The sequence below is a fragment of the Microtus ochrogaster genome, chromosome 7, assembly GCF_000317375.1.
Source record: "Microtus ochrogaster isolate Prairie Vole_2 chromosome 7, MicOch1.0, whole genome shotgun sequence".
NCBI lineage: Eukaryota > Metazoa > Chordata > Mammalia > Rodentia > Cricetidae > Microtus > Microtus ochrogaster.
Window position 1 is genome coordinate 57,427,274 of NC_022014.1, and position 26,933 is coordinate 57,454,206.

Genomic DNA, 26,933 nt, shown 5'->3' on the forward strand with positions numbered 1-26,933 from the left:
GCACTTGGGAGGCAGAGGCAGATGGATCTCTGTGAGTTCGAGGCCAGCCTGGTCTAACCAAAAGCTACGGAGAAACCCTGTCTCGAAAAATCAAAAAAAAAAAAAGATGCTGTTCAGTGAATGGAAAGACTGCATGGCAGAGCCCTCGGTATCAAGAATGGCAACTCAGAAAGCACAGGTTCATGCTTGCTGTTGATGCTATTTTAACGGTAGAAGTGGTATGAAATAAAAGTTAAATTAAAACTCCAAAGGGCTCCTGTCACTTGATTAGCCCAAAGTGTTTAAGTCTGGGGGCACGTTGGTCTAGCTGGGAAGAATATGTGAGCATACAAACAGTGTGCAAACTTCCAAAGGGGTGAGTGTGGTCATCCTGGGTTTTCTGCTACTGATTTGCTTAACTAGAAAGTGGTGACAGAAGCTGGGTGGTGGTGGCGCACGCCTTTGATCCCAGCTCTCGGGAGGCAGTGGCAGACGGATCTCAAGGCCAATCTGGTCCTCAGAGTGAGTTCCAGGACAACCAGGATTGTTACACAGAGAAACCCTGTCTCAAAATACACACACACACACACACACACACACACACACACACACACACACACAATCACAAAGTTGTGACAGAAAGGGGTCCAGGTGTCCCAGGAGGCCTTGAGGCATCTATCCATGTACAGGCAGGCCCGAGGGTCCTAATAGCCCCATACATCAAGGCCAGATTCTCCTGCCCACCACAAAGATCTGCAGATACAGGTGGAGAAGTCTCAGAGCCGCCAGAGCATTTTGGGGGTGCACACTAAGATGCTCCAGATCTGGGTGAGGGGCCACACATCTGTCATTTCACATTGTGTGGTAGAGGCAGGAGGATCAGACGTTCAAAGTCAACACTGACTACATAGCCAAGTTTGAGGTGAGCTTGGACTACACGGGACCCTGTCTCAGTGTCCCCTACCCCACACCATAAAACAAAACACAAACACAAACAAAAGGATCCCTTCATCCCAAATAAAACCCCAAACCACAATAAAACAAAAGGTTTTCCCAAGTGGTCCAAGTCCAGGCTGATCATCCCTAATCCAAACACCTCAAATCTAAAGTTGTCAAACACAGGTCCAAGGAAGAATCTATGAAGATTCCTAACCATGAAACTCTGCTGCAGACACTGCATTATTTAAAAGAACTGTGTTGTCAGGTGTGATGGCACATTTCTTTAATCCCAGCACTTGGGGGGAAAGGCTGGCAGAGCTTGGCAAGTCTGAGCTTGGTCTCCATAGTGAGTTACTCTAGGACAGCCTGGGCTATCTAGGAGACCCTGTCCTAAAGCAAAACAAGAGGCTAAACACCAGATAGTGGTGGTCAGGCTCTGTGTATAATGTCTATGAATCTCATCTTTTTTTAAAATCTGAAAAAAAGGAAGAAAGTAAGAAAGGAAGGAAGGAAGGTAGGAAGGAAGGAAGAAAGAAAAGAAATTCCAATCCCCTAGCTTTCCAGGTTTCAAGCTTTAGGGATAAGGGCTCCCGGATCCGGATGAGCTTAGGCAGTGAGAATCCATCCCAGCTGCGCCCGTTCTTCCAGCCTCTACCACAGTATAAAACATTTCCACAGAAGACCAGTGTCCACAGGAGTTTTAGAGACTTTATTTATGTATAAACAATTTAAACACTTTGCCATAAATTATCTTTGCCTGTCCCTAGTCTTTGCTTAGCAGCAAATTAAAATTAATATAAAAACTCGATGAACAATTCATACATGTATATTACAAAAAAGTTCCTGTACCAAAGTTCTTATTAGACTTTTTTTTTGTTTTGTTTTTTTTAACCTTTTAAGATTTTTTTTGTTTTTATTTTATTTATGTTTTTATTTTTCTCTCCTCGTGGTGACTGTCATGTGATTGTCTCAGTTTCTGGACCAAACAAACACACTAATAGTTTAAAGTCTGAAACAGTGATTGCGCCTTGCGGCGTCATGTATGTACAGGGCGATCGGAAGTGGTACCGTTAGCAACGGAGTCACAAATGTTGCACCTCTACCGCAACTGATACCCACGAACTACGGAATCTAAACAGACTACACCCTGTAACTGCGGATTACTGTCCACAATGGAATCTCCAAAGACAAAAAGAGTATGAGATTTATGTGTAGTGAGTATAGCCACCATTTTGAATTACATTTTACACTCTGCCTTCAAATAAATTAGCTCAGGCCTGACTAAGTAGAGACCTGAGAGTTAAGTGCCCGACGGTATTGTTTCGCTTTGACTGCCGATATTAATTTCTTTTCTTTCTCTCTCTCTTTTTTTTTCTTGCGTTTTTCTTTTTCTTTAAAAAGTATTTCCAGTGCTCGCTCCTCCACTTTTGTGGCCCCCCCTCCCCAGGCGCTACACACAAATCACCCCCAAAGTCGTGTTTTTTTTTTTTTTAATGCACCTGTATTTGCTTTAAACGAAAACGTCGGAAGTGTTTGTCCAACCATCAGTCTGAGTGGTCCTCGGCTGGTCTGGTGACGGCGGCCCTTGTGAATGTCTCTGTGTTGCTCACGTTGTGTATGAGTGAGGTATAGGATGTGAGGCCTTCTCGTCTTCATGTCTTCGTTTGTACGGTCGGCGTGTTCGTCTTTGTCTGTTCTGTTTGTTTTGTTCGCTGTTTTCGGTTCCTTTTCCTTTTGGCTGTTCTGCGTCTCTTTTCTGCGTCAGACCCGGAACAAGTGGGTCGTATTTTAGGGGAACTTGAAACATTTTGTGTGTTTGTTCATTCATTCATTTTCATCCTTTTGTTTTGTTTTTCCTCAGAATTTGTGGCTGAGCTCTAGTCTACTTCAGGATGAGGGACTTTGCGCTTGGACAGTAGCATTTGAACTCAAAAAATGTGAGCTTTCTTGCCACTTGGGATCCTAAAGCAGCCTGGCCTCAGTGCCCCTGTTAGGTCTTCGTCTCCTTAGGAGAGGAGGTCACAGTTGCTCCTGCTGAGCCACCCAGAGAAGAGGTGGCAGCAGATTATTTTGTTACCTCTTTCCCATCTCATTCTGTCTTAAGAACTGGATGTTGCTGCTACTGTCTGCCAGCTCTGGGTACTGTTCCACCGGAAGCACGTAATAGCCCTCATAACCTTGCACCCGTCCCGTGCTTAGGAGTTGCTGCTTCTCGCCCTCCGTCCACAGGCGGCTGCCCTCTCTCCCGTCCCTGGCTTTCTGCTGCTCCTTGGCCCAGGCAGTGCCCAGGGCCCTCTGTCTCGCTTGGTCCAGGACTCGGGCCTTCTCTTCGTCCAGCGTGTCGGGGGTGAGGCCGTAGCGGATGCTGAGCAGCAGTGTGGAGTACTGGAACTCAATGTTGGTGAACCTTCGAGTCCTGCCATTCACCAGCAGCGTGGGCTGTGACACGGTCACATTCACCCCGCTCTCTAGCACCTTGCGCCCAATGGTGGTGCCCAGTGTGACCAGGTCACCATCTGCCGCCCCGATCTTCACAAAGTAGTGCGTGTCCTTGCCCTCGATGCTGTAGTGCATCTTGTCCAGGTAGTAGGCGTTGTTCAACACAGACGCCACTTTGCGGCTATCCTCACTGGCGATGCTGGATACACCTGTGGTCACCCGCCCTTCTTTGATGGCAAACATGATGCCTTTGCCGATGATGGGCGTGGTGGTAGCAAACCAGTGGCCTGCTTTCTCTCGGATGCTGGCATGGAGCTTTTTGGAGATGACCTGTCCTTCTAGAGCCAGGAAGGCCTGGTTATGCCTCTCGGTGGTCTGCTGGACACCCGTGATAAGCTGTGGGCACAAGACAAAAGGGAAAGGTCAGAAGGTAGCCTAGGCAGTGCGTGACACAAGAACCGGAGAGACGAGTGATGAAAACTCCTCTGCCAGGCTTGATAGACTGTCCTAAAACATACCAATACATCCCGACCTTCGGGAACTAGGGCAGTCTGGCCGGTTCCCAGTCCCTAAGACGGTGCTCTGACCATCTTGCCACCATGCCACTCAATAAAATATGGCGAAGGAGGTTCTCCACCTTGCCCAAGTCTATACCCAGGTTGTGCACCCCCAACTGTGGGAGCCAAGAGATATTTTGCATGTGTGGTGCTGCAGCTGCCTGGTACATTTCAGACCCAGGGATGTCCTGATGTGGGGATCAGGTATCTGAGTGGCTGGCACCCCTGCTGCTGTAACCTGCCCAGCTCCAAAACCAGTGACTTGGGGATTCACCACCTTTACTCAAAGTGAGAGCAGCCACAGATGGATATCTGGGATGGACTGCCTTGTTAGTAAAGCCGTTCTCAGGCCTCCAGGCTGAGGCCGTGTTCTAGCCAGGTACTCTAGGTGATTTGTGTGCATATTCGTATTCGAGGGCTTGAAGCTGAGAGATCCAGGCTGTGTGGGCCAGAGGGAATACCCCTCCTTCCCACTCGGAGTCCATTGCTTTGGATCTCAGCCCTGGTTCTGCAGAGGAATGAAATCGCCATTATCTCCTTGGCCTTGAGTTCTCCCCTCACAAATGACAACTTGTCTCAATTGGTGGTTGGGGGACAGGCTGGAATAATGGAAGAGGCTGTGTTTGGGAGGTAACGGCACTTAGATAAATGAGAGGAATGATGGCTATTCATCCACTGAGTGGTCCCCGAGGGGCAGGATGGAGAGAATGCTGTTCTCAATTACCCAGCAGCTCCTCCTTGCCGCTCTATAGTCACACAATCTGGACGACTATTCAGAGCAGCTGAGACCTTCCAGACGTCCACAAAGCAGAGCCCCAGTCCTGTATCGGGGGTCAGCTCAATGCAGCTCCCACGCTGACCATCTGCTAGTGGCTGAGGTCTCAGCTGCACCCAAATTGAAACTGACCACCCTTCGGCCATCAAAGGGAGACCCAGGCACAAATTATGTTCTAAGAACTCAATCTGTATGCATTTGGGCCATAACACGATGGGGTTTTATGCAGGGCATAAAAATGTTCTTTAATGGGACAGAAACTGCAAACCACAGTTTTATCGCCTCCCATAAAAGCTGAAAGGGTTATGATCTTACAGCAGTGCAGATGGCAGGGTGCCACTGGATATCTCTGGGCTATTGTTAATCAAGAAGTGACCGGAGGGTAGATACTGAATAGATAATGATACCACAATTAAGGTAATCATTGAGGTTGGGAAGAAATATGGGCCACACTAGAAAGGATGGCAGGGGGCATTCTCTCGGCCTGGGAAGTCTCTGCTCTTTCCTTGCTTTTATACCCAGCCTCGGTGTCCCTTTCCCAGCAGGCCCCCGTCTCCCACGTGGCACTGTCTATGACAGGGAATGAAGACGGTTGTTGAGATTCTCGTCAAGAGCCTTCCCCTGACCTTGCCACTTACCTGTCCATTTTCACTTGCTTGACTCTCTGACAGTTCATAGGGGGGAGGCACAAAATACATTTTGGCTCTTGGGAATCCGGGAATGATGTTGCTGAGCTGAAATCCGAACATCACAAGCCAGCTTTTCACATCTGCGGCAGAAGCAAAAACAAAGACTTCTGAAACCACAGGGGTGGGAGGTTAGTCGCAGCGGGTCTTGCAAAAAGAACAAAATAAAATGGGTGCTTGGGTGTGAGATTTAAGAGAAGGGAGTGACGATACATGTGGGCTAGTTCTGGGAACAGGAACCAGAGATTTTTAAGAAACATTTTACTTAGTTTTGTCCTATGTGTATTAGTGTTCTGCTTAATGCATGGTACCCACAGAGGCCAGAGGAGGGCATCAGATCCCCTGGAACTGGAGTTTTAGATGGTTGTGAGCCACCAAGTGAGTGAGTACTGGGGAACAAACCTGGGTCCTCTGCAAGAGCAGCAAGTGCTCTTAACTGCTCGGCCATCTCTGCAGCCCAGCTCAGAGATTCCTTATATGCATCCATGGAAGATGTCCCTCCCAGTGCGGCCATTGATAGTCACCATGTCGTGGTTACAAAGGCCAGTTGTAGAATGGACAGATTTGACTTCAAGTCCCCTTGCTGTGTGACCTTGTCTAGGTTTTTGTCCCTCTGTTAATCTCAGGTCTTTCAATTCTGAATTATGACAATCATTGCTCTTACCTCATTGGGTTGACATGAAGACCAGAGGAGAAAACATATACAAAAAGCTCACAACAGTGAGTAGCCCATGGACAACTCAACTAACGTGAGTTTCATTTGAAGTAGTTCCCATGAATTGTATTTTTTTAAAAATATTTATTTATTATGTATACAATATTCTGTCTGTGTGCATGTCTGCAGGCCAGAAGAGGGCACCAGACCTCTTTACAGATGGTTGTGAGCCACCATGTGGCTGCTGGGAACTGAACTAAGGACCTTTGGAAGAGTAGGCAATGCTCTTAACCACTGAGCCATCTCTCCAGCCCATGAATTGTATTTTAAAAGACTTATTTATGTACTTCATGTTTATGGGTGTTTGTCTCATGTATGTACACATACCAGAAGAGGGAATCAGATCCCATGGGACTTCAGTGATAGGTGGTTGTGTGTTACCATGTGGGTGCCGGGGATTGAACTCAGGACCTCTGGAAGAGCAGTCAGTGCTCTTCACCACTGAGCTAACTCTCCAGACGCTCCTACAAACTATTACAGGCCAGGTGGTGCGAAGCTGGAGGCAGCAACCAATCAGGGGGATGAGCGCTAACTGTGATCAACGTGCAGAACATCTGGGCTGGGTCTCTGCACTGAGACTGGCTCACCAGGGAATGTCTTCAGAGCTGGACACGATGATCAGACTTTCAGTTCTTGAGCCCATTTCTCTAGACCTATCCTCCAAAGAGAGCTCAAGAGATGAGCCCTATTACAGGTGTACATCCCAGCCATTGCATTTGGGCTGTTGTCACGTGTCTCAGGGAGAGTTCGGTTTTCTGAGTAAGACAGCTTCCCTTCAGGCCTCCTGACATCCCTCCATCACGATCCAGAGTCCTGTACTCATCCTCCACTGCATTTCCATGTTAATCAGAACCATTAGGAGCCCAGAAGGACGGAGCTCATTGTGCTTCTCATTTCTATTTACAAAGGTACTCTGAGATCTGGCCTCACATCCCGGGCTTGCCTCTTTCCTGGTACCCTGAGATCAGGCCTCACATCCTGGGCTTGCCTCTTTCCTGCCCCCTTTCCACCTCCCCTAAGTTCTGAAATATTCCACAGGACCCTTGGAGTTCAAACCTGCCTTTAGGAAAGCTTGCTATGTCTTCAGATTTTTTAATAGCTCTTTTCTCTTCTTGTCACAATTCAAACTATCTCTTCCCACAGAGTATGAGTCTCCTGCCCTTACCTGTAGCCGCTGGACCATGGCTGACCTTGGGCTACTCACCTGAATTCTGTGAAGTGTACTGCCTCTGTTTCTGACTCTGAATTAATTCTTAGTGATTTCATTAGACAAGCAGTTGCTCCTTCTAACACTTTGGCCCCTTAGCTCCCTGACCTCCTCTCATATCTCAGCTTCAGACTTGGCCCCTGATTGTTCTGATCTCCCTGTACATGGGTTCCATACACACAGCCCTCTGGCCACAGCCTCAGCTCTCTGGTTTATTGTCCAACACCAAGGGCCTTCCAGTCATCCATCCCAAACTCCTTTTCCCAGTCCCTCTACTTCCTGCTCCCGTTTCTCTCCTAATCCGGCACATATTACCTAACCAATCCCTGGACTTGATCCTTGGGGTGTACTTCAAGGTCCACTGTCTGCTCTCCTTCATCATGCCTGCGTGGTGAAATCATAGTACTAATTAAATCCAAGCTGCCATCCACTCCTTTTTTCACCTGCGCAGTTGAATGATTTTGGAGAAAACATCAACACCATGCCGTCAGGTGTCACTGAAAATCCCTGACCATGAATCTCTTCAGGGTCCCTTCAAGCTGCCTGCAATCCTCCTGCTTTCCTTTACTCCTTCCAGCTGTCCACTCACTCTCCTGCATTGTCTCTGTATCTATCTTATCTCATCCCATCTATTCATCATCCATCCATCATCCACCATCCATTCATCATCCATCCATCATCCATCCATCCATCACCCATCCACCCATCACCCATCCACACATCTATCCATCTATCCATCCATCCATCCATCCATCCATCCATCCATCCATCCATCCACCCATCACCCATCCACACATCTATCCATCCATCCATCATCCACCATCCACCATCCATCCATCCATCCATCCTCCATCCAAACATCACCCATCCACCCATCATCCATCCATCCATCCACCATCCATTCATCATCCATCCATCATCCACCATCCACCATCCATCCATCCATCATCCATCCATCATCCATCCATTCAAACATCCATCCATCCATTCATCCACCATCCATTCATCATCCATCCATCTAAACATCACCCATACACCCATCATACATCCATCCATCATCCATCCATCCATCCCAACATCACCCATACAACCATCATCCATCCATCCATCCATCCATCCATCCATCCATCCATCCATCCATTATCCATCCATCATCCATTCATTCGCTGGATGGATCCTATCCTTTATTTATTTTTTTTTTTCTGAGACAAGGTTTCTTTGGAGCCTGTCCTGAAACCAGTTCTGTAGACCAGGTTTGGCCTTGATGTCATAGAGATCCCGAGTGTTGGGATTAAAGGTGTTTGCCGCCACCACCTGGCTTATCTAGTTTTTGAGACATGGTCTCATATGTAGACCAGGCTGGACTGGAACTTGTGACAATCCTCCTTCCTCCACAAGTGCGTGATTAGGGGCCTGAACCAACACACTTGGCTCTTTCCTCTACCCCTATACATATTTAATTTTCTTTGCCCATTTCTCCCTAAACCTCTATTATCTACTTTCCCTCCCTCCCACCAACAGTCAACCTGGTTTCCTACTTTTCTGCAGAAACTGAGGCAGCCAGAGAAAGAAGGATTTCCTCCAGTGCTAGCTCCTGTTTGCCTATGGCATTGTGGCTCAGGCTCTGCACGCTGGTGCTCTGGTTTTTTCCTATTCTTGCCAACTCAAGGCCATCACGCCAGAGATCTTTCTTTCCTCCCAGTGGTGACTCAATGGATTTACCTTACCAGCACACCAAGACACTGTTAGATGTTCTCCCCAAAACAGTGATTTTCTTATTCCCACTTCCCATTTCATATCCATCTTTACAAAAACCTTTCAAGCTCATACTAACCCCCTGTACTCATTGCTCCCCATTCTTCTTGTTTTCTTCTGACTCCTGTTACTGTGCAGAAATCTCATCAAGACCTTGAGTGATTCCCCCCATGGCCAAGTCCTATGCTGACAGGTTCTTTTTATGTCTGAACCTATCCGACAAGAAGGAAACTATCCCCCCAGCCCCAGTTACTGTTACTATGTGTTGGAGATGGAACACACATGCCATGGCAGGCATGTGGACATCAAACAACAAATTTTCAGATTGTATTTTTCCCCTTTCTATCTTACATGGATTTCTGGGATTGAACTCTCCTGCCTTAAATGGCAAGATCTTTTACCCACAGTGGCATCTCCCCAGCTGTAGTTGTCCAGCTTTGATGCTGACTCCGAAACGTACAGCCCTGCCTGACCTTCTTCTAAGGTCAGCACTGTGCCTCTTATCCATTTCCAGTTTGATGAGTCCAAAACTGAATTCTTGTTCTGTCCCTTGCGTATCTTTCCCCCTCCAAACATTCGTACCACCTTCCCCTACTCCTTTCTTTTCTCACTTCCCACATCCAATCTATCAGGAAATCCTCCCCCACCTTTATTTTTTAACAATGGGGTAAATTTTATATAACCGAAACCTCACCATTGTTAGTTGCCTACCCAATGTGCAGTCCCCGGGATAGTCAAAATGTTGGCAGCCATTGTCATTATCTAATTCCATGACACTCAGATCCCACAGAGAACAGTCGTTCTGTATGCCCCTCCCACAGCCCCTAACTTTCAGTCTCTGGATCTGCTGTGGTTCTGGACATTTCATACAAATGGATCATCACTGTGGGGTTCGACAAGGAGTACATTTTTATTCTTTTTTTTTTTTCTTTTCTTTTTTCAAGACAGGATTTCTCTGTGTAACAGTTCTAGATGTACTGGAACTCTCTCTGTAGACCAGGCTGGCCTTGAACTCACAGAGATTCATGCCTCTGCCTCCCAAGCGCTGGGATTAAAGGCTTGCACCACTACCACCACCTGGCACAATTTTTACTCTCTGTAGCAGAATGCTATCCCATTGTATGACTAATCCAAGTTTTATCCATCCACTCATCTGCTGATGAATATTTGACCAGTTCACACTTTTTAAAAACTACTACAAATAATGCTGTTATGAACCTTCATGTGTGAAGTTTGCTTTGAATACCTATTGCTATGGTTTGCTTGACCCACTGTGTTAAAGTCCCCAGGGGGTGTTACTGGGTGGTGGTGGCATCTTTTTAAGTTTGGCCTTGTGCTAAGTTCATAGATCATTGGGGTATGAAGTAAGCTTTATGTGGCTCTTTGGGTTTTGTTATTTTACCCCCTTCTTTGAAGCAGGGTCTCAGGTATACCCAGTCTGGTCAAGCACTCCCTACGTAGTTGAGAATGACTTTAAACCTCTGATCCTCTTGTCTCCACTTCTTGTGTGCCAAGGTTATAGCCACATGCCACCTCGTCTGCTTTATGTAATGCTGAGCATGACTGTGAGGTGTCACGTATGCTAGGCAAGCACTGTAGCTACTCAGAGCATCTCCAACCCACCCTTAGAGGTCTTGAGTGGACTGTGAGAAAAGGGTCCAGCCTGCCCTTCTTCTGTCCTCTGAGATGTGACCATGCCCACACAAGCAATTCTACTATTGTCATCGGTTGTGCTGTGATGTAGCCCTCTCAGGAACAGAACTGTCTGTTACCATGCTCTTCTCGACCTTCCAAATTGTGAGTTAAATGAACCCTTTTCGCTTTCCAAGCCTTAGGTGGTTCATTACAGCTAACAAATCTCTCTGGTTCTCTCGTTTCTAAAATTATCTTGGTGTGGATTTTTTTTGCTTCATTTCTATTACCTTTATTTTAAAACAATAGGAATATGTGTTGGCTTCTTGCCACTTCTGCCACCTTCACTCTCCTGGCTCATCATACCACACTGCCTGGACTTGTAGACTTAGTTTCTCTGCTTCCAGTCTTTGAGCCACTTATCATTACAGTAACCAGACGACTCCCCAAATATGCAGCAGATGAGACCATTTCCTTAGAAGATATCTCTCAGCAGAAAAGCCAGGGTCATTAGAATGACCTTGAAGAACCCAAGGACCTGCCTCATGATCTCTCTGCTGTACTCTCCACTTTTCTCTGGTGTTTTGAGGCTGGGTCTCTCTCTAGTCTTACACTGATTGTCTTCTTGTCCCAGCCTCCTTGGTGCTGGTATTATAGGTCAGTACTATCTTGTCTAGCTGTGTTCCTTCTCAGGCATGATAGCTGCACACCTATCTCTGGATCATCAGGACAGCAAGCCCCTCTGCCCAGCATGCTCTTTCCTAACAGCGTTTTCTGACTCTTCTTTTCTCCTACTTCTTTCAAGTTTAGCTCAAGTGTAACTGAAGCCAATGCCACCCATCATGCTGAAGATGCATCCCTACCCAACCTTCAGTATCCCAGGGCTCCTCACTTTGCTCAAGCCTCCCTCTGAATCAGTTATCACGTTTTCACATGCAATGCTTTCTGGGAAATATTTATTCTCTGTTGTGTGCTCACTTGGCATGTGTGCTCTACCAGGGGAAGGAATTTAAACATTTATTTATTTGTTTGTTTGTTTTTTGATATAGGTTCTCTCTAAGTAGTCCTGAATGTCTTGAAACTCCCTATGTAGACGAGAATGGCCTCCAACTCACAGCGATCCTCCTGCCTCTGCCTCCTGAACACTGGGATTCAAGACGTGTTCTATCACAATCAGCCCCTAAAAATTTATTTTATTCTCTGATGTCTACTACACAATGATGCTTGATACAAACAGATACTCAGTAAGTACACATGCAATGAATGAAGGAACTAGAACCTTCCTGGTAAAAGCTACCCTGTAGAGCAAAATGCAACAGAGGGTTCCTCCATACCCATCTAAGAAACATGTCTGCTGGGGGTCAGGTGTAATTCCTTATCCTGGGACTTTTATGGGAATCTAATGTTGCTATTGACACTAAATAAAGGCATAGACTAGCCCTCCCTGGAAAGCAATCTGACAGCTATGGCCCACCTGTTATCTATGGGAGCACACTCAGTCTTTGAATGGCTTGGGAACGCACATGGCTGAGGACATAGCTCAGGGTCATGCGAGGGTCTGTAGCTCAGTGGCAGAGTATTTGTCTCGAATACATTGCCCGCATTCCAGTCCCAACATCACAAAGACAAAACAACACGAAAGTCATCTAAGGATGTTCTTCTGCCTGGTGTGGCGGCACACCATTTTAACCCCAGCGTCTGAGAGGCAGAGGCAGAAGGTCCTATGTGCCTCCACCTGTCTGCATAACGAGTTCCAGACCACACAGGGCTGCTATATAGTAAGACCCTGACAAAAAAAAAATGGCATTCACAATAGCTAAGAAATGGGACCAGCCTAGATGTCCGCTAACAAATGAATGGATAAAGAAAATGTGGTCTTTGTCCACAAAATGATTTTATTTAGTTGTAAAGAAAAGTGGAATCATGCCATTTGTGGGAAAATGGATAGAAATTTTCATGCTAAGTCAAATAAGTTGGACTCTGGCAAATAACATGTTTCCTGTCATCTGGGAATTTTATTCTCTCTCTCTCTCTCTCTCTCTCTCTCTCTCTCTCTCTCTTTCTCTCTCTCTCGTTTCTCTAGACAGGGTTTCTTTGTGTAGCTTTGGAGCCTGTCCTGGAACTTGCTCTGTAGACCAGGCTGGCCTCGAACTCACAGAGATCACCTGCCTCTGCCTCCCGAGTTCTTGGATTAAAGGTGTGCACCACCATTGCCTGGATGTGAATCCTATTGTTATATATATATGTACATGTGTGTTTCAAGTAGAATTTATGGCACTCATATTGCTTCTCAGAGAAGGTTCTTCCATGCCTCTGAGTCTAGTGGCAAAGTCAAGACTGACCATGAGAAGGAAGGAAGAAATCCTGAGAGAGAGAGAGAGGGAGAAAGAGAGAGAGAGAGAAAGAGAGAGAGAGAGAGAGAGAGAGAGAGAGAGAGAGAGAGAGAGAGAGAGACTAAATAGATATGATATAAAGCCAGAAGGGGGCTGATGTGGGGAAGGGAGGGACAATGGTGGGTCGGAATGTATAGCCGGGAGTATATAAGAACGAAGTATGTATAGAAATGCCATAATGAGGGGCTGGAGAGATGGTTAAGAGCACTGCCTGCTCTTCCAAAGGTCCTGAGTTCAATTCCCAGCAACCACATGGTGGCTCACAACCATCTGTAATGGGGTCTGGTGCCCTCTTCTGGCCTTCAAGCATATACACAGACAGAATATTGTATACATAATAAATAAATATTTTTTTAAAAAAAAGAAATGCCATAATGAAACCCATTGATTTGTATTTTAAAATATCAAATAAATAAATAAACAAAGAAATAAAAATAAAACGGAAATACACATTTGAAATTACTTTCAAAAGCACACTGGGGTGCCTGGGGAGACGGTACAGACAGTAAGTGCTTCCTTTGTAAGCATAAGGACCTGGGCTCAGATACCCACACCCACAGGCAGTCTTGGGTATGGCAGACATGCCTGTAATCCTAGAGCTGAGGGGGCAGACACAGGCAGGTCCCCAGGGCTTGTTCCAGGCCCAGCAAGATAAGGCAGAGAGAGACTGGGAAAGAAATATTGCTCCAAACATATACATGCAAAGCATATCACACACACACATACATGCATACACACACCACATTGAGAGAGAGAGGGAGAGAGAGAGAGAGAGAGAGAGAGAGAGAGAGAGAGCAAGCATAAATGTCTGGCTTTAGTTTAGCAGCCCGCCCACTGTGGCCAGGCAGGTGGACAGGACACTGGTTTCCATCTTGGAATATTTATGGCCACTTGTCATGACATTTTATACCACTTCCAGGTGTCACCTGCACTATTATTTATTTACTAACTAAAAAACAAATGTGCCCCCCCCCTTTTAAACTTGGGAAGATGCATTTAGAAAAGGATCTCCCCACTGTTGCCACACAAACCAAAAACTAACTGTAAAACTGAAAGAGAGGAGACGAAGCCATGCGCTTTCCTGCAAACCCCATTGTGGGCTCTGCCAGAGAGTGAGCCTTAGACCAGCTCTCTTGGCTGAAAGATGTTAAAGGGGGGGTTGCTACATGCCAGCACTAAGTGATGGAGCTCCGAGACCCTGAGAGGTGACTACCCCTGCCCCCAGTGCTCATGACACTGAACCCCTCGTTTGTGTACCATGTAAACCTGCCCAAATTTCACCCGAGACAGACAGGACTTGTGGGGAATGTCAGGAAAAGCAAGGGAGGTCCTTGTCCTCACCATCCTCCTCCTTCAAATGAGAAGCTCCCGTCCTACCCCATGCTCTCATCAGTGAGCACGTCTCTGAGCAGAAAAGCTGTTGCTTTAGAGCAGACTTACTTATCCGGGGAGGGAGTTCCTGCCACAGCCTAGTGTAGGCCAGAGGACAACTTGTGGGGGTTGGTTCTCTCCCTCCACCATGTGGGTCCCTGGGATTGAGCTCAGGTTGCCAGGCTTGTCAGCAAACACCTCTACCCACTGAAACATCTCGCCTGCCCAAGACCAGGATTTTAAAGAGCACTCATGCAAACGGGACCTGTTATTAGCTCCTTTATCCTTCTCCTTTTCCTTGTCGGCCTCGTTCCTTCTCTTCCTCTTCCTTCTCCTGCTTGTTCTTTTAACTTTCCCTGTTTGTTTCCTCCCTCCCTCCCTCCCTCCCTCCCTCCCTCCCTTCAATCCTTCCTCACTCCTAAGCTGAGAATCTCTGAAGTTTCTGATACTTTGTTTCTCATGGTAAACCTGTGTTTAAGACATGTGTCATATCCTGGCCCCTTCAGGGGCAGTGAAGGTCCTTCTAGTCCCTTTGGATGGCAAGTGTGATGGAAGACAGGTCCCCTAAACAAACAGCCTGTCCAGAGGTATGATCATGAGGCGGGTGCTAGCAACACAGCTACTCCTCATAGCTACCTTTTCTTTCATATACTCTTCACAGCACGGGACCATGCCACCACCACTGCCACGCTGCCACCACCACCACTGTACACTCTCTGACAACTGTCTTAGCACCTTCCAGTGTTGAGGGTAAATATGCAAAGAAGGTGACTTAAAATGGGTGTGGCTCTCCTCAGAGAGATTAAAGACACAGTCTCATTCAGCTGTAGCACACCTCTGGCTTGTGCATTCGAGACTCTTCAGGGAGGAAGGGTAAAAGGGAACATGGCTCACTACACTCCTTCTAGAATGTTTATTTACCTCCAGTGTCTGGGGCTTATCCCTTACTAAAGGGACACATTAGCTCAGTCTGAAAGTGCCTCTGGAGGTTTCTCCCAGATTCCCAGAACAGTATCTAGCCTGTCTCTACTCCACTGCCCCTCTCGTTGATGAACGTGTGATCAGCCCTCACTGTGTGCCTGGCTGAGTCACTGTTTTCACACTCCGTGAGCTGAGTGTAATTGTTACCATCATTTTGCAGTTGGGGAGACTAAGGATCAGAAAGCTTGAGACGTTCGTGTAAGTCACACAGCAAGCGAGTGGTAAGGCCAGAACTGGTGTCCGGGGAATGTGCTCAGTCAGACTCTGCCGTCAGAAGGACGTGGTGGAAGATAGGTAGGGCTCCGGCTGGCACGGGTCGACTGTGTCCAAGACTGAGAAGTTTCCTCTGTGGGATTTCCCCTGCGCCAGTGTTCTTGGATGGACTTGGAGCATTTTCTACAACGGGAACAGTCACTTTCTTTCAGAGAGCTGTTTCCAAACAGCATGGACTCTTCTGGATTCTGGTGAGAGAGAGCGACGGTCCATTCTTTGTGTTCCTCCTTACAACGTCTTTTTTAATTCTGCGTTTTGAGACAGAATCTCTCTGTGTCGGCCTGACTGTCCTGTCCTGACTACATCTTAATTGCCTCTTCCACTTAGGTTGTGAGTAGCAGGTCCAACCACTCTGCGAGTTTCCTAAGCACCAAATGAAGGCTGATTTAGACCGGGTGTGCTGGTGAGCCAGTGCTAGAATGCCTCATCTTTGCTGAGCTCATTCTCCAAGGGTCAGCTGGTGGGGGCAGGAGGCTGCAGGTGTGGTCCTGCCTGCCCTGGCTGCTCTCCCAGCTCCCTTTCTCAGCTGCCGCTGCAGCTTCTGTGAATCCGCCCTTTATTTTAGACTCTCTCTAATTGTTTCTGGATTCAAGTTGGCTGGACTTCGTTCAAATTGATTTGATTCCCACTTATCCAGTCTCCATGAAGCTCTGAGATTAGGAAAGCCATCTTGCTGTTCAGAAAACCCTGATAATCACATTTTTCTTTTTCTTTTTTTTCCCCAGAGAAGTAGGAACAGGGCTGAGGGTCTTGATGAGTCTGTGGAAGGTTTCATATTTTTCCTTGGGAGCAGCAGGTATCTATGCAGCCCCTTCTATGGGCTTCTCTTCGCTCACTTCTGGCTGAGTAATTTCTAGGAAGGCCAGTGTTAAACAAGGCAGTATGAGGCGTATTTGTGCGGGACAGGATTTGTTCCTTTGTTCCCCAAGCTGAGACCAATGTGCTCTGCCTTCACCGTCACTGGGTGTCTTCTTAAATATGCTTCTCTTCTCTCCTCCAACTCAAAAAGGTCTCTACACCGATGTCACCTACACAGCCAGGCTTTCTAAATAAAGGGGCACTTCCTACCGCTCTTCGGGTAACCCCCTTGTTCTGTTTTGTCTTCATAGCACTTACCATTGCACATGTGTGTGCGTGCGTGCGTGTGCATGTGTGTGTGTGAGTGCGCACGCATGTGTGCGTGTGTCTGCGTGTGCGTGTGCGTGTGCGTGTGTGTGTGTGTGTGTGTGTGTGTGTAGGGTTTTCCTAGAGATATTTTAATTGGAAATGGTAGTGAGTTGGAGACAAAGTCCTGCCAAACAATGGGGGAGAGAGGAAGGCTTGGCAGGGCGTCAGAGCAGGCAGCTCCCGAGGAGACACAGGGAGGAGCCAGCTTTAGCCACAGGCTCCAGCTGCTTTGCTTGGCTGGAGATGCTGGTTTTGGTTCCTAAAGGTGTGCAAATTGCCACAGTTGATCCTAGAAGTGAATAACTGTTGTGAGAGGCATCAAGGCCGCCCTGGGCTTCAGGCAGCTCTGGCTTCCTTTCCCATTCTGGGGGATGGACAGGTCATCTCCTGAGAGTGGGTACAGCTATGGTCTCCTGGAACTTGGGAAGCCCTGGTCTTGGGTTTCCTTCATTCTTCTCCTGTGGCATGCACAGCCAGATGAGCTCACCTGCTTGCGGGAAGTTGGCCCTATTGGACCCGATCTGTCCAATACTGCATCCATCGACACATCCCCATTTCGTTGTCTTCTATCTTCCCCGAGGACAAGCACTCTGTCCTGCTCCTGACTGTCATACCTACTACACCCAAGAGCTCCAGCATCTTTTCTGGATGTGTGGATGAGTAGATGGATGGATGGACAGAGGAGTGGGCAGGGAACCTCAGTTCACCAACTTCTCGCTTATCCTGTGAAGTAGATCATCTTTTCCCTACAGTGCCTCCTTCCGTGCCCGTGTGCAAGCTTCTTGTGTCCTGTTGACTTTTTGTTTATAGCCTTCTTTCAGCCTCGAGTCAGCGTAGCTCATGCTCCTTCTTCAGGCTCAGTTTGACACAGGCCCTTCTATGTTGTGCCATATCTTCAAAAATGTGAACACACACACACACACACACACACACACACACACACAGAGACGCTTACACACAGACACAAATGCCAGCATATACACACAAACTCTCTCTCTAACTCTTTCTTTCTCTCTCACAAACAAGTATACACTTACTTGAGTGTAACTAAGTGTGTTACTTATCCACTGCTGTATCCTAAGAATCTCCCATGGTACTACTCTACTTTTTGGGTACATAACTGAGCAGACATCTCTGGGAACAGACTTCTTTCTATCTGCGACAATACTTGCTCTCCATATGTGTTTCACCAGGGACACCTCTGAAGGTCAGGAGCAGAGGCTTAGGTGTCTGTGCTAACTCACTGCTTTGCTAGTAGTGATATCATTGACACAGGGAGAAGTCAGGCCAGGGCTTTACCTAGAAGAAGCTCCCTTACTTCTCACTATTCCTCCATAGGGTGCCCTTCACAGAGAAGGAAACTCCCTACAGAGACTGGGCCACTAGCACTAGGCCTTTTGGTTTACTAATGAGAGAGGGAGAGAGAGAGGGAAAGAGGGAGAGAGAAAGAGAGAGAGAGAGAGAGAGAGAGAGAGAGAGAGAGAGAGAGAATTTGAACTGTGCATTTCTGTCAACTGAGTCCTGCTGGGCTAGGAAGGGCTCTCAGAAAAGTTATTTCAACAGAACAGATGTGAAGTGGTCAGAAAATGCCCCAGAACACCTGCTTCACGGTCCCTTCATCTTCCTGGACATGATCCTGCAGTGCCCTGGGTTGCCAGCACTAGAGTTTGGCCAGCAAGGGTAAGACCCTCCCCCAGATGGCCAGCAGTCTCCCAGGACAGCCACCTCCCAGGGAGTTATTGCTGTCCGCTGGCAGCCAAGTCTTACCTGTCACGTAGTTCTTCAAATCCAGCTCATTGCTGAGCGGATTGTTGTTCTTGAACATGTACAGGTTGAAGGGGGCTGGCTCCTTGCCCACATTTCTCCACATGGTATAGTCAGGGGATGTCCACCGTCCCGCCAGCACGTCGTAATCTCGCTGAGTAAAGTGGACAAGCTTGGTGAGGGGGTCGTAGAGGCCGCCGTGGAAGCCAATGACCATCTGAAAGTCAGGGTTGGAGTCGTAGTAAATCTCCCCGTAGGCTGTGTACTGCAGCTGCTTGATCATGAGGCCATTGATGCTGAACACAGCCAGAGGGGTTCCCGTGTTATCTGAGGCGACATAGTACTCCTCCCCGCTGCTGCTCTCCATGGCAAAGAGGTGGCCCTGGAGGTCATAGTAGAGCGAGGTGATCTCTGAGTTAGAGTGGTTGTAGACATGGGTGATTCGCGTGGGGTTGTGGAGGTCAGAGTAGAAGTACTGTAGGTGGTGGCCCAGGTTGGTCTTGTAGGAAGCCCGCCGGCCCACGCCATCGTAGCGGTACTGCACGCTCCACCCGCTGGCCTTGTTGTATGCTCTTGTCAGCAGGCCCTTGGAATTGTACTCAAAGATGTCTGACCCTCGCTGGCACAGATAGCCGTCATCGTCGATTTTGTACTGCACGTCTCCCAGCCTGGTTATCCGGTCACGGAGGTCATAGCGTAGGGGCATGAGGCGAGCACTGTTTCCCGGGTTTAGCAGGTGCAGGTTCCCATTGAGGTCATAGCTATAGCGCCAGGTAGGCCGGTCGTTGACTGCCACACTCTGGAGCTGGCCATCCCCATCATAGTCGTAGGTGTACTTTGTAGTGTTGGCGTAGGGTCCTAATTTCAGTTCCCGCTTGATGACCCTGCCCATGCTGTCGTATTGCACTGTCATCCAGTACATGAGGGACCGGAACATCTCATATTGCACTTCCTTGATGCGCCCATGAGTGTCAAAATGCTTGCTGAGCGTCATGACAGCGGTGGTGATGATCTGGTTGATGTCGTAGTAGATGACCCCAAACTTGCCGAAGTGTTCCACCTTGCCGGAAATCTCATCGTAGCGGTAGAGGTCAACGGGAAGGGGCGTCTCACTGATGACGGGCTTGATGCTGGCGATGCGGAAGCTGTTGTCGTGATAGGTGTAGTCGAACCTGGCATTGATCATGCCTTCCTCAGAGAACCTGTAAATCTGCTTGTCCACAAGGGGCCCCACTTTCCGGTACCTGATGGTACAGGAGAAGCCCCCGCTTTGGAGATTGACCATTTTCAGCACACCGGTTGTCTCGTCGTACCCGAAGGTGACAGCTGTACTGTCGTAGACGATCTCCGATAACTTGGAGAGCTTCCCATACTTGTAAAACACCTGGCGCCCCGTCCCCAAGAAAGATGTCTTTAGGATGCGGCCATCGTCGCTGTAGTCAAAGATGACGGACGCGTTGCTTTCAGGCGGGTTGTAAATGTTTCGGATGTAGCCGATGGAGGTGTGTGTGGACATGCTGTGCCGGGCCACACTGGGCATGGTGACGGCATGGAGGCGGTCAGACGAGTCATACTCGAATATGTACTGACGTTGGCTCTGCAGCAGGAGGACCATGGACTGGGGAGGAAATAGGAACAGATGAGCTAACCTTTTTTGACCAAGCACCCAAATATTAGAATTAACCCCATTTCCCTGTGTGTCAGTCCAAAAGTCATGGAGGGTAGGGAACTTTTTCCCCTTTGTTTTTGTATGTATGCATGTATATACTTTTGAGACAGGACCTCACTGCGTAGCCCTGGCTGGCCTGGAACTCACAGATATCTGCTTGCACCTGCCTTTCAGGGGCTGGGACTAAAGGTATGTACTGTTGTGTGTGGTACCACTCTATGTTTTGAAATAGGGTCTCTCACTAACCTAATCTTACCGTTTTGTCTAGGTTGACTCTCCAGCAAGCTTCCACGAGTTTCGTGTCTCCATCCTCAGTCCCCCAGCATTGGGATTACAAGTGTGCACCACTCTGCCCGATTCTGGGGATTTATATGCAAGTGGCAAGTACTTTACCCACTGAGCCATCTCCCTATCCCCTGTGAGTTCTCCATGTAATGGTTTTGTGAAAAAGGAAGACTCTTAGCCTATATCAAAGGTAGAACAACTGGAAGGACCTGCCCAGGGACTAGATGTTCAGGGCAGCATTTCAAGGTCACGGCAAGTGCTCTTAAGGGACCTCCTCATTCTGTTCTTCCACTAGGACTATTCTCCCCAAGTTGGTACTGACAGATACAAGGGACTAGGCAGAGAGAATCTGCTGGCTGTTTTGGCCAAAGTGGGAAGACGTAGCTGTGTGTATTCTAGTTTCCAGCAGACTTCCCGCCCCTAGTGGCTTAATTCAGGGCAAGCAGAAATGACTCAGCAAGTCCCTAATTCATAAGTAATGTTTTGTCTTGCTGTCAGTGGATGGCTCTGTTGGATTCGACACCACTGCCTTTTCTGTTTTCATTTTTGTTTTCTTAATTAAATAAAACGATTCATCTTTTTTTGCCATTACTGACTGTCTAGCATCTTTCCCTTCTTCTTTTAGGGTAATAACAATGAGCTATGAATAACAGTTTTCTGTGGGCTCTTTCTCCCCATCCATGCTGGGGGAACACGAGGGGAGGCCTGTGGAGTTAGTAAAGAGGTTAAGGTGACTTGGGCTGGCAGGGAATGAGCAGTGACGAGGGTGGGAAGGGGGAGCAGAAGCCCTGTTGATGGGCTTTGCAGCATGGTCACCCACCTTGTCCAGGTAGGAGTAGCTCCAGACTTTGCCATCGGCGAACATGCGGGACACGATCCGGCCCTGCTTGTCAATGTCTGTCCTCTCGCTCATGGCTCCGCGCTGAAGGCCGGCCAAGCGCCCGTTGAAGAAGTAGGAGACATTGACAGCTGCCAGCCCACTGCTTGGGAGCCATAGGAAGGGGCGGCCCACCTGGTCATAAATGATCCTCAGGGTGAATTTCCGGTGGTCGTCATAGATCTTCTCCGTCCGGATGTTCCGGTCATAATCAATGGACAGGAGATTCCTCCCATGGACCTGGGGAAACACAAGGGTCCTGGTTTGAAAGACATCTACCAGACGGCTGAGGAGGATCCAGCTGGGGCCATCGAGGAGGAAGTGTGGGAAGGAGGGAAGAAGCATGATATTCCATTTATGTTTTAAGCATCAGCATTTCTGGACATATAGGAAGTGGCAATGTTTGCAGTGTGTTTTGGGACCGAAGTGAGGCTGCTTCTGGTCAGATGTGGCTGCTGTGGGCAGTATGGTCACTCGTGCACCACACAACTACAAAGGCTGCCACCACGTCCTGGAAAGTGTGCATGGTGGTACCCTGCAGTGTCCAGAACACACAGCTGTCTCTCACAGCCGGACTCGAGGCTTTGGAGTGCCTTACCGGTCTACCCTCAGGACCAGTCACCAGATCTAATAATCTTTAAGAGCAGGTGCTGTGGTTTCTTCTGAAATAGTGCGTAAAGAAAGGTGGCTAAAAGGGGGGTATAGAGGCCTCAGCAACCCACAGTTTATAAAGATCTGGGAATATAAAGATAAAAAATATACCTATGAAAGTCCAATAGGAAGTCTTTTATTTTAAATATCTAGAGGACAATCTTGCCATCGCAAGAGGCTGTTGAGGAGACCTCGGCAGGGCTGTGAATTCCAACAAAGGGAAAAAGAGATTTACTTAGATTTGAAAGGAACAGGGGAACACGTCCAGACATAATTTAGTATTTATTTAGAAGTTGATCTGATCAGAGGAGAAGGATTGTCTCAAAAGGCACAGCTGGGAGACTAGACTCTGGTTAGGGGCAAAAGGAGAAGGACTCTGGGGACACCCAGAGCCCCGAGTGCATGGCTGCAAGAGAATAAAATGAAGCTGGCTCAGCCCAGACTCTTACAACATAATTTACTGCAACTCCGCACGTCCCTGGACTGGAGGGGGGGGAAGGAGACAAAACATGCACGAGAGGAGTCGGGAGCTGTCTGCTGCCTCCTCACCTGACCCTCCTACCGTAGCTGCACTTGATGAAGGTGGCAATGGCGGCAGTACTGCCCACAAGAGGTAGGTGTGTTGAGCGCTAACACAGACAGGGGTGAGGTCAGAGGCTTGGCATCCATTGCTCAATGCTCACAAAGGCCACGTGACACAGGCAGACACCCAGAGGGCACGCACTTGTTCGGAGTCACACAGTTGGGCCGTGAGATGGCTGAACAGGTAAAAGTGTTTGCTGTGCGACCATGAGGATCTGAGTTCAGATCCGCCCCACTCCCTCGTCAAAAGCTCGGTGTGACCGTGTGTGCCAGCTACCTCAGTGCTGTGGGGGTGAAGACAGGAGGAATGGGGCTTGCTGGATGCCACCTAAGTGCCAGCGTCAGTGACAGACCCTGTCTGAAGAAGAAAATGCTGGAGAGTGACAGCAGGATGTCCTTCTGTGGTCTCCATGTTTGGGCGCGCGCGCACACACACACAATCACGCAGCAGTGAAGCAGGTGTTGGTCTGAACTTAGACTTAACTAGTCAGCTGCTCCTTTGCCATTTGACCAGCTTCACTGGTGACCAGACTTCCACCAAGTGCCAGGTGATGTATAAGAGGTTGAGGAGCCAGTAAAATGTTCTCTTAGCCCTGGAAGAATCTGTTTTGCAACTTTGGGGAGACTGAGAATAATGTTAGCCCTACAGGGACCTGCATTCTGGGGAAAACCTCTGTGTACAGGTAAGGAACTGCATTTCCCAGCATCCTTTGGGAATAGGAGCGGGCCTACCAAGGAAGTGGCTGTCTGTCTGAAGTGCTATCCTTGAAAGAAAGCTGAGAAGCTGCAGTTTTTGCTTTTCTCACATTCCACTTTTTCCCAGGTGAAATGCGGATGCAATGGCTGGAACCTCAGCATCTGTTTTATGTTTATGAGGTAAGGCAAGGTGGTTTTTTTTTGAGACATCTGGAACTCACATAGCTTATATTACTTACATAGCTCATGCAACAAACTCAGACTTGTAGTAATCCTTCTGCCTCAGTCTCCCAAGGACTAGGCCACAGGTATGAGCTACCATGAGGTCACTTTTGAAGATGGGATCTCTAAGATGGTGGTTAAACAGAAAAAATATAGCTTGGACCCTTGCTGTCAGTCACCCACACATCCATGAATGGGTCGCGTCTAGGCTTTATCATAAGAACAATGTAAACTTATATTTTATACAAGCCTTTGTTGATTCTTTTAGCTTTGTTTCATCTTGTTTTAGATGTATGAGTGTTTTGTCTGCATGTGTATCTGTGCACCCCGTGAGTTCAGTGCCTCTGAAAGCCAGAAGAGGGTGATGGATCTCCTGGGATGGGAATTATGCGGGTGCTGGGAATTGAGCTCAAGTTTTCTGGAAGAGCCCTTACTCACTGAGCCATCTCTCCAGCCCCAAGCCCATGTTACTTCTATGTTTTGTCACAAGCATTTGAAAGCAACATACAATCTCATAATACTTTCATTGGTACTGTGTTGGTACTTTCTGTAACATATTTCAATATTCACAATTTCTGTAGAACCCCCCCCCCCCCGCATCTGTGTGTGTGCGCAGGAATATATGTATAGAGGCTAGATGTCAATATTGGGTGAGACAGGGTCTCTCCAATTTGGCTAGACCTCTTAGAGTGCAAACCCAGGGTACCACCTCCACCTCCCTAGCACTGGGGTTACAGGCTGTGCTGGTGCACACAGCTTTTTCTTGGGTGCTGGTGGTCAGACTCAGACACTCCTACTTGGCAGTAAATGCTTTACCAAATGAGCCATCTCTGCAGCCCCTAGAAACGGTGGTGACTGAGTACTGAGGGGACCACTTCCGCAGCTGCCCAAGAGGACTAAATTCGGGGCTTCCAGATGTGCCAGGCCCTCGCTGTTTCCACGGAACCCTCCCCAAGAGAGGAAGACTGGATGTGTGGAGCACACGGTGAACCCAGGGATGGAGACAGGTACTCAGGTGCTTGGGACTTGGAAGGATAATCGACAGGTTAAGAGGAACAGGGTTTATAAGCAGACTTTGCAGGGCCTGAGAAGAGGGGAGACAAAGCAAGAGGAGGCTTGTTTTTTCCTTCCTTCCTTCCTTCCTTCCTTCCTTCCTTCCTTCCTTCCTTCCTCCCTCCCTCCCTCCCTCCCTCCCTCCCTCCCTCCCTCCCTTCGTGCTGTCAGAATTCTTGGGAACCTTGTTACGAGTCCGTCATTACTTCAGAGCAAGCACTCTGGAGGGTATGCCTCCCTAGCACACCCGCGACCCAGGAAAGCCGTTTGGAAAATCACCGGTTGGCGTTGGCAAATGTGAGATTTCTATTAAAAGCCCGGCCCTTCTCATAATTAAATGTAATAAATTCATTGAAAGCCCCACCAAAGAGTTCAGGCCAGTTGTGTAATCTAATCAAAAATATTTAATTCTAAGGGCAGCGTCTATAAGGAGGGTGCTGGGGTTGTGTGGGGCGAGCCAGCGGAGGGTCCACCAGGCGTGCTCGACTTTCTGGGGGTGCCTGCTCCCCAGTTTAGAGCATGCAGGGGCTTTAATTTAGCCACACTGTTCTCTTATTCCAAATTAAATTACCCGACTCGCAATATTTAAATTAACCTTGAGGCTTCCTGGAGAACATAAAAGTTATTTTGAATTATTTTCACTGCCAGGATCAGCACAATTCCCTTCTCAGCTGGCTCGGCAGGCATTCAGCGATAGAGAAACCAATTTTTAAATTAATACAATTTTGTGTTTGTAAGGAAGCCATTATTTTTAATTATCGGGCGTTTTCCTCAGCCTAGCTTCCCCAGTTAATAAAACTCAGCTATTTAGCATGGTTTTTATTTTTGCAGAGGGCAGATTTGGGGAAATAGTTTCCCCTCTGGGATTTCCCCCCAGCGTGTTTTGATCTCACCAAGTGCGTGCCTGTCAAAGGAAGGCTCATAAAAAACCCTGAGAAAAGGAAACAGTGTCGTCAAAATGGCCCTGCTGGGCCCATCGCTGGTGACTCTAACTCAGCTCGAGGGGCACCCAGGAGCGTGTGATCTGAGAAACATGAAGGAGGAAATTACATCGTGCTAGCCCCCTCCCAGGAAATGGAATCGTAACACAGCAGGACAGATTCCAGCTAGACACACAGAAGAACCCTTTGCCCTGTTGGGCTCCAGGGATGGGAAACCCATGGGGTTGAAGGAGGGACCCTGTGAGTCTCCAGTGTTTTAAAGAAGATATGACTCCCTTGGAGTTTAGCGGTTCACTTCCCCAAGGGAGAAACCCGGCTAGGTGACATTCTCATTCCTTTTCTGGGTCAGTCCTGGGGGACTTAAAAGCATTCATCCCCCCAGATGCCACTGAATAAGACCCAACACCATGTGGGGATCAGCATTTGTGCAGACAAAACAATTTGGTATAAATTTAATATTAGCTTAAATAATGCATCATTAGAGGGAGAGCCTCTGTAAACACATTAAATAATGGATTCTCCGAGCAAACGTTATTTTTGGATGACTAGCTCTTTTGGGTGATGATGGGGAGTGGGAAAAGGGAAAGATCCGACTCTCGAGTCAGAGTCTGACAGCGACTAACTGGGTCGTTGCAAAGCCATGTCTTCTTCACTGACAGTGCCTCAGTTTCCTGTCTGAGGTAACCTGCAAGGTCCTGGTGAACAGGTTCTTTACCCTAGAATTCCATGTCCCTGGGGAACATGTGTGAGTGTGGAGGTTGGGATGTATGATTGCTATCAACTTCGACCATGTGAGGTGCTATTATGGAAAATCAAGACTACAAAATGTGGCTTAGGTTATCGGCGAGTGTCAAACATCTGAAGGGCTTTGCTCCAAAGAAAAGTCAGAGTCATTCTGGAAGGCTCTCCCAACCTAGAACTAAGGCAGACGTAGAAGGGGGTGACTTTTCATGATATAAACTCAAAATCCCATCCATCCATCCATCCATCCATCCATCCATCCATCCATCCATCCACCCCATTCAGTCAGTATTTACCAAGTACCTGCTTGTGCACTTGCTACGGTGACGACAGGCACTGAGCAGAACCTGCCAGCCTCCAGGTGAGATGACAGCAGAGACAGGTGACATGCCATTGAGAATCAGCTCAGTAATGAGAGTGAGCATCATCGGCAGGCAAGTGAAGAGTGGGGGTGGTATCTGGAGTCAGCAAGGGGCTGACAAAAATTCCCAGAGGAGGTTCAGGGACCGAAGGACAGGCAAGACTTTGATAAGAAGGCTGCCTCTCAGCAATCTTCTGCGGAGGCTGGCTGAGTCTCAGAAAT

At 48.0% G+C, this 26,933-nt stretch overlaps 1 protein-coding gene across 11 annotated transcripts in view; it reads right to left on the reverse strand.

The window, feature by feature from the left end:
• Window positions 1-2,581: 2,581 nt before the first annotated feature.
• The window catches only part of Tenm2 (teneurin transmembrane protein 2), a 1,251,952-nt gene continuing 1,227,600 nt past the window's right edge, over window positions 2,582-26,933 (reverse strand). For all 11 annotated transcript variants that reach the window (XM_026780485.1, XM_026780490.1, XM_026780489.1 and 8 more), the window contains 4 exons: window positions 21,408-21,704; window positions 18,637-20,251; window positions 5,328-5,458; window positions 2,582-3,753 (listed from right to left, as the gene is read on the reverse strand). In XM_026780485.1, the coding sequence (XP_026636286.1) occupies window positions 2,992-3,753; window positions 5,328-5,458; window positions 18,637-20,251; window positions 21,408-21,704 (2,805 nt within the window). In that variant the 3' untranslated portion in view covers window positions 2,582-2,991. The remainder of the gene's footprint in view (window positions 3,754-5,327; window positions 5,459-18,636; window positions 20,252-21,407; window positions 21,705-26,933) is intronic.